This window comes from Protopterus annectens, chromosome 3.part0, assembly GCF_019279795.1.
Source record: "Protopterus annectens isolate FY-2018-M chromosome 3.part0, PAN1.0, whole genome shotgun sequence".
Taxonomy (NCBI): Eukaryota; Metazoa; Chordata; order Ceratodontiformes; family Protopteridae; genus Protopterus; species Protopterus annectens.
Window position 1 is genome coordinate 1,718,969,968 of NC_056731.1, and position 12,775 is coordinate 1,718,982,742.

The window sequence follows — 12,775 nt, forward strand, 5'->3', positions numbered from 1 at the left end:
ATAATTAATATTCCCTGCTAAAAACTGAATATTTCTCCCAGAGTTTTATTAAAGCTCCATTATAGCAGTTTTAGGTGGAATATAAACACATGCCAGTGTAATCCTCCTCCCTCAGTACTATACATCTACAATTATTATCTTTTTTTTTTTTCCTGTTCTGTCTCTATTGAAGATCCTCTTGCAGTTAATATAAGTACTCCTTTTTCCCCTTGTCCCAGGTATTCCTCTGAATAGCCATCCTGAAAACCATTCTTTATCAAATATACATTTTCATTTCTTTCCAAATTTGTCTCCATAGCTATTTTCACTTTACATTTTTTAATATAGTTCAGTACTCTTTCTTTTTGTATATATCTGTGAGACCATTAACATTTAAAGATAATATAGAAAGTGTCTTTATATTAAGAAGCTATTATTCCCACCTTTTATTTGTAACGGCTTTTTTTTAAGTGTCTAGTTCCAGCTTTTGTGTTACATTCACACAATAAAGTCTGCCAGGTTGATCTTTTATGCAGTTGTTTCTTGTCATGTCCTTTTCTGCCTATGTCACATCTTACACAACTTTATTTTATTGAAAGTCCTCAAACAAAAAGCAGGTACATCCCCAATACACCCATAAAAGCTATTCATTTTTTTAGTAATACACAAACCTGTGTACATCTTCAGATATTGAAGTTTTACCCTCCTAATAGGAACAATTGTCCCAAAATGACAACAACATTCAGAAACTTGGGTTAACCTAAAAGGATGGTTATCCGTACTAAGTTGCATGGTGCAGCTTGTGCTTCTACTATTGCTTTCCTAGGATGGGAAAATACTTGAATGCTTTAAGAAAACATTATCTCCTAGCCATTGAATGAAAGACATTAACAGAAAGAAGTATTTTCTTTTATTACTCTTTATCAGATTGTCTCCATGGAGATATGACAACCAGATGCAGTGTTGCTTCTGCAAGCATTTATTTATTTGCTAGAGGAAAGCTTTATTATATTCAGTGTTCTTTTTATTTATATGCTTTCTTTTAAAACTTGTTACTAGATCAAGCCAATGGCCTTAGTCCAGTCATTCCCCTATGCAAGAATGAGAAAAAGTACATCAGTTTTTCTTGTATCATACTCTCTTGAGCAGGCTTTCCCTTTTTTTTTTTTAAATTGCAGTGGCTATATTTCTTAAAACAAGGAGAAAGAGAAAAGAACAAAAATGGGGGGGGGGCACCTGTTTACTTTAGTATCCCCATTACACTTGGAAATAACTGAGAAAACTTTACTTTATAGCATGCAGATTACCTCATGCACTATAAAGATATCACTGTTAAGAACACTTTTTTTTTTTTTACTTTCAGTTAACTCTTTCCTTCCTCTTCTAAGTGTTCCTCCAAACATTAATGCCATGAAGTAGGACATGTGCTTTAGAGTCCCGTACAAGATTAACAAAGTCAAACAGTCCAATATTTCCAGGTTTTCTTGTTCTTTCATGTTTCACAAGTGTAATTAATGCTTCATAATCCTACATTTATTTGTCAGTTTCTGAGTTGCTGGTTTTATTCCTGTTTATTTTGTCTTCCAAATCCAGCCTCTGTTCCATTTCCAGTGTACTCTCAGTTCTTCTAGCCAACTCTTGTGCTATTTTTCTGTCTCTCAAGCATTTGCTGTTGAAAAATTGGAAAAGGTTTCACTGGGAAAGTCTTTCTGTGGTCTTTATTACCAGAACAAGAAGCAGAATCTTCTGTTTCACAGCTCACTTTTTGTTAGACAAACTTTGGTATTTCCTCCTTAGTATGGTTTGCATCAAAAATGGTCTTGTTCCTCCAGGAAAGAATATTCTGAAGATAGCTGGATACAGCAGTTTGAGTCTCATGCCTGCTTCTGGACATTCCCAGATTACTGGAATAAAGTTACTCCTCTTCTGCATGCCGTACAGTGAGTAATTATGTTCTATAAACACTCTGCTGTCTCCCACTTTTAGTATTTTGCCCTTCTGCCACAGTTTTGTCAGAAACAACTCCTTCTGATAGGAATATTTTTTTTCTGTTAAAAGTGTAGGTTGCATTCTCATGGCCAGGTTTGGAGCATGCACACAATGTGCCTTTCAATTAACAACTCCTGCTATGGGATACCAGTCCAGTTGCTTATCTGTGCTTTCGTAAAATTAGTACAGTCTGTTCCTTCCAGCTTCTCTGGTACAGCTGAAAATCAAAATTTTCCTTACATGCTCTGCCCTCTAATTATATTGTTTTTTTTAAACATTTTCTTTTTGAGCAGTCTCATATTTGGCCAGCCTTTTCTCCATTTCAACCTCTGGTTTTTGCAGGTTTATCACCACATCTGAATATTTTATAAAGCTTCCTCCATTTTTCACGCTTTCTGTTGTTTGAATTTATCAGTGTTCCATTTATGTTAATTGTCTTGGAGTACATTTGACTTATTTTTTTCCTCTGTGTTACTGGAAATCATGTCTTGCACCAAAGCTGAATCATGCACTGCTTTTTGATGAACAGCTGCAAAATTCTTCCCAGTCAGTGTTTTTCCTTACCTTTTGTGACTGATTTTCTTTGAGATTCTCCGAATTTCTCTTTTGCTGGCATCCAGGCAGTTTACTAACTAGCCAGTCAGTGAAATTTACCCAAAAAATATGAGTTCACTGGCTCACTTCTGAGTTTTTTACACTGTGAGAGCTGAAATTAAGCTGTTACTCAATGTGCAGCCATCTTGGGAGTCTCCAACGGCATGCTAAGTCTTGTATTTGAAAGAGAATTTGACCACAGTATATTGGTTCATAGGTTGGTACTAGGCTATTAGCCCTACGGCCTATACAAGCCTAGCCATAACAATTCCCTGGCTATTTCTTCCCACAGTATTTACTTCCCTGGACCCTTGTCTAGCAGGGCGACTGACGTGATCCCCGGGGTAAATTTCCTATCTTCCATCCAGTCGTCAAGGTTCCTATTGAAGAGGGCCAAGGAGGCGCTCTGCTTGACATGTATGGGCAGTCTGTTCCAGAGTATGGGGAGTCTCTGGGTCTGAAACCTGTCCCTCCAGCATGTTTTGTTCATTGTGATGACAAGGTTTAGGTCCCCGGACAGTGTGGCTCTAATGGATTGGGATTTCTTTAAGTGTAGCATGTCCAACAGCTCTGGGTTTGATACGGCATTGTATGTTAAGCAGAGATTGCCTCTGAGTAGATGATATGCAACAGAGTATAGTTGGAGTTTTTTTAGTCAGTCAGCATAGGGCATCTGCTTTAGGCCTGTGATTCCTTTAGTGAGGTGTTTCTGCGGCCTTTCCAGTTGTTGCAGATGTCTTGCGAGGTACATACCAAACAGGGCATTGTACTCTATGATGGGTCTAATGAGGGATGAGTACTGTGGGACAATGACCTCCTTTTTTCTGGATGAAAAGCCTTTAGTGATGAGGTGTGCCACATAGTATGATTTCCCGACTATTGTGGTGATGTGGTTATTGAAGGTGAGACCACTGTCCGCCTGAGTTCCTAAGTCTCTTATCACACTTTCGGTGTTTAGTGTACTGCTACCTATTTGGTAATTCACGGATACATGTTTTTTCCCAAAGGGGATAACTGTACACTTCTTGGCATTGAGCTTGAGCCCATGGCTCTGGCACCAAGCATCTGTTTCTGTAAGGCCCTTTTGTAGAATATCCACATCATTTGGGGATATATAATGGATCCCAGTTTTCAGTCATATGCAAACTTTGTTAGAAAGTGCCCCTCAGTGTTGGCCTGTACTTTAGAGAAGTAGATGCCAAACAAGAGCGGTCCCAGGACTGAACCCTGAGGTACTCCATCTGTGACTTGTCCTGAGCTGGATTTGAAGTCAGCTACTTTTACAGTGTGGGTTCTCTCAGTAAGCCAGTTGGCAACCCATCGAGTGACGTAGGGATTTATGCCCAGCTTAGTAAGTTTATTTATGATTACAGAGTGGGAGGATGGTGTCGAGGTCCAGATAGGCTGTGTGGACTGCCTTACCCTCGTCTACAGCTCTGGAGACTGATTCGAAGAAGTCAGTCAGGTTCAGGAGACACGATCGGCCCTTCGCGAACCCAAACTGGGTGGGGTCTAGTGTTTAAAGGTTGCCAATGTCTTTGTTTATAAGTTCCATGATAATACGTTCCATGGCCTTGCAGATCAGGCTCGTTAGACTGATGGGACGGTAGTTCCCAGGATCCAAGATGGATCCCCCCTTGTGGAGTGGGATAACTGTAGCTGTACGCCAGTCAGTGGGCACGAAGCCTGGGGTGAGGCTATGATTAAATATGACACTTCGGTGAGGTGCCAGTTCATTTTGTAGTCCATGTAGTACACAGCCCGGGATGTCGTCTGGTCCCATGGATGCTGTATTCTTAGCTTTGGTGAGTGCGTTTTTTACCTGTGTGGCCGTGATTACCGGAATTTGGCAATCTTTCTGTATTGAGATGGGCCCTTTAGGGGGTGGGGGGAGGGTGAAGCTGGAAATCGATCTGCCAGGATATTGGCAATGTCCTTGGGATCAGTATATTTAATGCTATTCTGTTTTAGCTCAGAGCAGATCTGAGCATTGCCATTTAGATTCTTGACATAGCTGTAGAATGCCTTATGGTTGTCTTTGGAATCTTTGGCAATTTTATTTTTGTAACTAGCTTTGGAGGATTTTATGAGGGGATCTCAGCGTCTTACTGAGGCTAGTAAGGGAGTTTTTTGCATCCTGGGATTTTCCTCTTTTCTGCAACAGTTTTCTGTTGTATAGTTTGTTTATGACGGGGGACCACCAGATTGTCTTTCTTTTTTTTGGAGGAGAGTGTCATGGTTCTATTTGAGATGGCACGATTCATGTATGAGTGGATGTGCTTGTACAGTGCTTTAGTGTAGGATTCGGCATTTGAACTTTCAGTTCCCATCTGCATGGGTGTCATGAAGTTGAGTAACTTGAAGTTGGCCTTGGGGAAGTTTTTTTATGGATGTTTCCTTACTGAGGGGTAGGGGTGGGATGTGGATGTGAAAGGTGATTAGTTTATGGTCAGACCTAACCAACGAGGGGGGTGACCACTGGTGTGGAGCATCGATTTCCCATGTTGGTAATGACCAGGTCCAGGATATTGGAGCCCCTGGTGGGACTATGGATTAGTTGATCCAGGGCGTTGGAATTTATGAATTCCAAGAACCGTTGGGCAAAGGTGTTGGTACACCAGTAGTTTTCCCAGTTAATGGCAGGGTAGTTGAAATCACCCAATATTAGGGTGTTTGGTTGTATCTTAATATTTTCCAGTATGTTTAGAAAGGTGTAGTGAGAATCTTGGGGCATGGTGGGGGATCTGTAGCAAGCTACAGTTTGGATTGCAGTCTTACCTAGTGTTAGTTGCACCTGGAGAATTTCAGATGCATTTTGTTGGGCAACTAGCCTGGAGGTGTGAATATCCTTGATGAATATGGACACACCTCCACCTTTAGTGTTTCGGTCCTGGTTTGGTGGCCGAAAAGTGTGGTACGAGTTTTAGCCTGGTATTCCAGGGATGCTCTCTCGAGCCTTGAACCAGGTCTCAGTTACTGCACATATATCGATGTTCTCCATTTTTAGGAGTGCCTCGAGAGAGTGCATTTTGAGGTTAAGATTTCTAGCATTGAGTAGCATTACCTTCAGATTTTGCATACTTGTACCTGTTACAATGGTGGTTTTGCCCTTTGAACATTGCCTAAAAAGGCACTAGAGGGGTGGCAAGAGCCTTAACCAGTAACCTGAATCCCAGGGGTGACAGGTGCAGACCATCTCTAGCAAAGCATCGTGGTTTGTCGATCATGCCATCCCAGGCAGAAAGATACTGGATCCCCTCTGAATGACACCAGAAGGTTAGCCAATTGTTGAAGTTAATCATTTTGTCCTTATACTGTGGTATCATTCTGGGTGAAGGCAGGATGCTACTTAGGGCGAGGGACATACCTGCCTGGGCCACATGTTCCAAGAGCTCTTCCATGTCTCTCTTCATGTAGTCCAGGGAGGTACGTCTCATGTCATTCACTCCAACATGGACAATGACAGAGTCGTATTTGTACTTGTTGTGGAGTGACTTGAATGCATGCATTACGTGGCGGATCCTGGCACCCAGCAGGCAGCTGACTGTAATTTTCTGCTTGTTCATCCCGGTGAGTGGGACATCAGTGTGCCTGACTATAGAGTCACCTATGACTAAAGTGTTGGGTACATTGTCTTGCCTTAGGGACTGTTGTTGGGTGGCACACTGGTGTGATACTTTGGTTGTGATTGGTATTTGCATTTCGGCTTCAGAGGTCCTTGTTGCTTGGACAGGTTAATGTTAAGGGCCTCTGCATATGTGGGTTTAGTGTTGCTATGTGTGGGTGTTGGTAGTGAGGGTTTGAAGGGCTATGTGTTGCTTGAGGTGTAGTGCGGATGCAAACCTTCTACTCTTGATTGTCTAGCACAATCTTGGTTGGAGAGAGCTTTGCTTCCAGTTTGGCTATGTAAGTGCATCTCTTGCAGGTTGTAGTGTTGGGTGGTAGGAGGAGAGGGTTGTCTATGTACATTAGGTAATTGCGGCATTACCCCAGTATGCCCAAGTTCACCAGGTGGACAGGAGAAATCACCGAAAGCTGACCCTTGGACATGCCTGGTTAGGTTTTTTGGGGGTTTTTTTTGTAAAGTACAAGAGCTGCTTTCCCTTACCTTGGCGAGGTATTTTGCACTTATAGGCTGTTTAGTGCCTATGATTAATTTCTCCTTATTAACAAGGGGAATTGAGTGCTTGTATCAGTTCAAGGCTTCCTGGTGCTTTCCAGCATTTTTTAGAGCAAGTGCCAGTCACAAGGACTCCAACCAGAAAGAGTCAAGAATCAATGCACTCTGCTCCTACTCTCACCATTGATTTTTTTTTTTTTTTTTGCTTATTTAGTATAACAGTGGCATGTGTCGAAGAGGTGAAAACATTGCTGCCGTTAGTGTTGATGGTGACTAAGTAAGCCATAACTAGAAAACGGAAAGCCAAATGCAAACTGTCAGAAATGGAGATAAAATGATTAGATATAAAAATAAAGAACTTAGAACTACTGGTTATCAGAAACAGAACTTCATAGTAAAAAAAAATGGGCTGTATGGGATTTTGTAATGGAAGTCTACACCAACTGTATTTGAGGTATTGAATATTTTAAAAGAGGAAAAAGAAATAAGAGAGGGATCTTTGGAAAAGGGAAGGAGCAAATTATTTAGAAGTAAATGGAAACTGAGGGAACAATACATGCATAATGTTCAGGAGGAGGAGTGAAGTTTAAGGGGGAGGCAGGAATTCAGCATTTTTTTGTAAAGTTGGACTGATAGTAGCAAAGAAAGTATATGAGATGTATATTGTATTTAAATTGAAAAAAAATGTTAAGTGGTTGTTTTCTAATGTATGTTTGTCTATGTCTTAAGTGATAATTTAGTGAAGGTGTTTAAATAAAGACATATAATACTTGATTATGATATATGGGTTTACATGTTATGTAATGACACAAGAGGCTATTTTATTAGTATTATATACATATTTAATTGTAAAATGATTGTAACAGCCATTAATGCTGAAATAATAGCTATACAGTTCATGGGGATTACACTGTATATGAAATGAAAATATGCTAATCAGTAGGTCTTTATGTGTGTATTAGGTTAATGACCATAAGGGCTTTTTCAGACGTAGCCATGCATCCCAAATATCTGATGAGATCTGGTCCTCTTGATAAGTGTACTCAGGGGCTTGGGAGTTGAGTCATTTATAAGCAGAGGTCTGGGAGATAAACAGTTTACAGGCTACCTGTGTCCATTGGAGACATAGGTGCCAAACCAGGGATGAACTTCCTGTTCCCCACCCAGCTGTCCAAGTTACACTTGAAATGGGTTAGGGAGGAACTGTGCTTCACATGGATGGGGAGTCTATCCCAGAGAAGGAGTAGTCTCTGTGACACATACCTGTCTCTCCAGCAGGTCCTATTTAGATTACAGGTAAGGTTTAAGTCTTTAGAAGGGGTAATTATTTTGCTTTTTGTTTTGCAGATATGCAGGAGGACCATCAGGTTGGGGTCTCACAATGCCTTATATGCCAAGCATAGCTCTCTCCTCAGCCTGTAGAAGACAGAATGCAGGGATAGGGTTTTGAGGCAGTCTGCATAGGACATGTTACTTACATCCTGTATTCATTTAGTGATGAACTTCTGTGGACAGTCCATTTGTTGGATGTGCCTGGTGAGGTGCATACCAAAGCGGGCATTGTACTCAATGATGGGTCTGATGAATGCTGAATACAGTGGAACAATCACCTCCTTGGACCTAGATGCCTTACCTTAGTTTATAAGCTGGACAGCATAGAATGATATCCTCACTATTGTAGACACATGATGGTCAAAGACTAGATTACTGCCTGTGTGTCGCCAAGTCCCTGACTGTTGAGTCTGTTCTTAGGGGTGTGCTGTCAGTATGGTAGTTACCAAGGATGGATGACCTCCAGAAGGATACTGTTATGCATTTCTTGGCATTTAATTTTAGTCCATGGCTCTGACACAAATTGTCTGTGTCAGCCCTTAGAGAACATTATAGTCGGTGGGGGATTCTATGACTCCTAATTTGCAGTTGTCTGCGATTTGATCAGCCAAAGTCCCTCGACATTGGCCTTGATTTCAGAGAAGTAAATGCCAATCCTCAAGAGATTTCTCTTGTGACTCCCCACTTCTAATTTCCTGGGTTCTGTCTGTCAACCAGCTGGCTATCCCCCAGATGACATAAGGGTTTATATCTAACCTCTGGAGTTTATCTACAATACCCAAGTGTGGTATTGTGTCAAATGCCTTGGCCAGGTCAAGATAGGCAGTTTGAACTGTCTTGCCTTCTTCCATTGCTTTTTTGACCTTCTCATGGAAGTCCACCAGGCTGAGTAGGTGTTACCTTCCCTTGAAGAAAACAAATTGGGTTGGGTCCAGTATTTGGATTTTTCCTGTGTTATTATTGATCATTTCCATGATAATTCTTTCTGTGGTGTTGCATGTGAAACTAGTAAGACTTATGGGTATGAAGTTTCCAGGGTCTGTACATGCCGTGCCTTTGTGCATAGGGATGATTGTTTCTGTTCTCCATTTGTGAGGCACAAAGCCTGTTTGGAGGCTAAATTTAAATACCATTCCTGAGATCCAGATATGTCATGATTCATGCTGTATAGAAGGTATCCTGGAATATTGTCTGGGCCCATTAATGCAGTGTTCTTAGGCTTAGAGAGAGAGAGAGAGAGAGAGAGAGAGAGCAAGCATTGAGAACATGTTCCTTAGTGATAATAGGGGGAGTTATATTTGATGGTATTTCCTTAGGGGGATATGAGGGCAGAGGGGCATAAAGTTAAATCTTAATTTGTCTGCCAGTAGGTATGCTAGTATGCTATCTTCTCACTCAGTATAGGTAGCTCCATTAACAATGAGTTATTGCCTTTGAGGTTGCGGGCATAGCTAAAAAAATGCCCTATGTTTGTCCTTGGCCAGGGAATTTTGCTTGGTTAAAAAAATGCTTTTGAGGCAATCCCCACTTAGGCATAGTAGGAAGACTAAATAAATTGGGAATAAACCCCTACATCACCCACTGAATTGCCTACTGGCTCACAGATCAGGCATAGGCTATCAAAATAGGGGAAACTACCTCCACACCGAGACCATTTAACAGTGGAGTCCCCTAGGGTTCAGTGCTGAGACCTTCCATGTTTGCCATCTACTTCTCTGAAACCAAAGCCAATACCAAAGATCTCCAGCTGACTAGGTTTACAGATAACTGCAAGGTAGGAGAAGTCAGTAAATCCTCAAATGACTTGGGCATCCTGCAGGAAGGTTTGCTCCAAACAAATAAACTTATGCCAAAATCATGGACTGAAACAAATTCCAGACAATGCATTATCGTATCCTTTAGGAAGTCATCTCTATCCCAGGGAACTGCCACGTTAACAATACTCCCCTGAGAGTTGACTCAGTTTTGGGGATTTGGGAAATTATGTGAACAGTAACCTAACTTTCATCCAGCGTGTGTCCACTGTTGTAGGAAATTCCTTCTGTATTGCAAAGCTTGTAAACAAAGGGATTGTATCCAAATCTAGAGATGCAATTGTCCCCTTTACTCAGCCCTCATTAGGCCAGTCATTGAGTATAATGCCACCTTTGGCATGTATCCGTCCAGACAAATGTAACAACTGGAACAGCTACAGCGATACCTTACTAAAAGGATACAAGGCCTAAACAATATGTCCTACGTGGACTTACTCAGAGCTCTGTCACTATACTCAGTATCTTACAGACTGCTAAGAGATGCCGTGTCTGGCACACAAGGCATCTTCCAACAAAGTACTGATGGACCTACTGAACATCAGCATGTGAAATGGCATCAGAAATACTCTGTCTAGGGAACTAAACCTCTTCTGAAGCATCAATAGAACAGTTTGGAGAGACAGGTATATCTTGTATGTTGCAGAAGAACAGACTCCTCATCCACGTAAAACAAAGCTCATCCCTGTCAGTATTCACACACATCTGGGATCTACAGATGGGTAATAAAAATATAACCCAGGACTGCCTTCTGTACTTCTAATGGACAGAGGCAGCTCCTAAATGCTTTATCCCACAAATGGGTCCCCTCCAATCATCTGTGGTGGGATCCCAGTTATTCTCACTAGGGGAATATATAATTATCAACTATGGGATAGGTTAATTCAAGCACTGAAAGGGAAACTGGCTATGCTTAAAGTTGCCTACAAGGGCAACTAGCCTAATACTCCATGAACCTATGAACTTATGAAAAAAAATTGTTTCTTAAAACTTATGAATGTGCATGACATTTTGCCATAATTTGTTTATATCTCATAGTTTTCTTTGTCTTATTACTGTTTTCTGTTTTAAGGTTTATGTGAGAAGATGTATCTTGAATCATTGGTAGTTGTCTGCGTGTCTTCTGAGTCTGTCTATTTAATGGTATTTGCTGCATGAACACATCATACTGCAACATGTTTTCCCTCAGTGTCTGCAGTTAAGTAAGGGAAACATACGTGGATAATCAGAATAAGTTGGAAACGGACAGCAGGGTTATTCAGCTTTGTTCACAGTTCTGTTGCTAAAAGCAGCCGTTTGTTTTGAAAACAGCTCAACAGAGTTGTGAATTATTTTCTTTTAACACGCCAAAAGTTGACATTTGCTGAAACAGAACACATGTAATTCCTCAATTTTGACCATTCTGTTTATGTGCATTTATTGAATTGAAACCTCAGCAATGCTAACTGTGACTGAAGGATCCTGATGTCAGTATAATGTTTAAATTCTGGGTTCTTACATCTGAATGTGGGGGGCATGGTATCAGTATGCACCTGTTTCTGAGTCACTTCAAAAGCCGTTTTCTTTCTCTTTTGTTTTTTGTAGGTTATGTCCAAGCCTCTAAGCAGGACAAAAAGTTCACAACATGTGCACCGGACTACTCTTATGCTGCTGTTTGTGAGTGTTTACGCAGAGTGTTTATCTACCGCCAGCCTTCTTCTTTGACCACGGTTCTCTACAACAGAAAGGAAGGAAGGCATGTTGGCCAGGTTGCTAAGCAACAGGTTGCAAGCTTAGAAACCAGTGATCCCATCTTGGGCTTTCGGGCTACAAATGAAAGGCTGTTTGTATTAACTGCAAAAAATTTATTTGTAATAAAAGTGAATCTTGGAAATTAAGTGTAGAACTCTAAAAAAAGTATTGAGGTCGCAGCCTATTCTGAAGCAGATTTCATCATCAGAAATATATAGTGACCCAACATATGTGTAGAATAATGATTTAAAATTTGTTGTTGTAAAGAGCCTTCAACGTTAACATGTAAAGTGGGATTTGAAATATATTGAATGAGGAATCATACTGGGATCGTGTTACAGAACAACAAAAACATTCTTAACTACAGACTTTTTGTTGATTGCTGTTTTTGAAACTGAATATTTCATAAAACATTAGACCAAAGTATGTCAGCTGATGTTTGTCATACCACTTGTACATTTGCTGATTCACATATTCATCTATGGCCTTGTGTCCAGTAGTCAGTATTTTATTAAGCTATTTAAAAGACTGTTTGAAAATCTTTATCATATTTCTGACAACAAACTACTGTCCTTTGAAGCAGTAACAAGGGTCTGTCTGCAAAGCATTACCAGCTGTATCCAAAATTAATTATGTTTGTCTTAGTGACATGTTTTTATAACTGGTACAAACTTTAAAAGGAATTAAATGAGTTAATATTTTTTATTATTTTTGGAACCAAAAAAGCTGTTTTGATTTGTCTTGGTGGATAAAATTTGTGTTGCCTGTCAGACACTTTTCATGCTGTGGTCTTAACACTTGACCCCAGCTCCCCCCACCACACACACACACACACACACACACACACACACATACATACATATACATGTACACTGGAAGCAGTAGTCATTAAAATGGGTAGTATGTCCAGATCCCAACTGGCTATAAAGGTAGAAGAGGGCATGCATTTCTTAAAACTTGATGCTGAGCCTGAATGCTGAATATAAAGCTGTTTAAAACTTACCATATAAAATGAATAGTCTTTGCTTGGAGACTGTCATACCAGGCCTGCCATTGTGTACTACATTTGTATATTCCATCTTCACAGACCCAAGTCGTTTTGGGTGTAACATATTGCTGTATCTTTTGTATAATTTCTTTAACCATTTTGTAGGTGCATCTCTAGTCTGCCTTATAGCTTGCAGAATATTTAGCACCTTTTTGGTAACTAAACATAACC

General features: G+C 40.5%; 1 protein-coding gene across 1 annotated transcript in view; it reads left to right on the forward strand.

Moving 5' to 3' along the window:
* Positions 1–12,269, forward strand: part of NUDCD1 (NudC domain containing 1) — a 1,696,974-nt gene extending 1,684,705 nt beyond the window's left edge. The window contains exon 10 of the mRNA XM_044065757.1: positions 11,410–12,269. Within this exon, the coding sequence (XP_043921692.1) occupies positions 11,410–11,702 (293 nt within the window). The 3' untranslated portion in view covers positions 11,703–12,269. The remainder of the gene's footprint in view (positions 1–11,409) is intronic.
* The last annotated feature ends 506 nt before the right edge of the window (positions 12,270–12,775 follow it).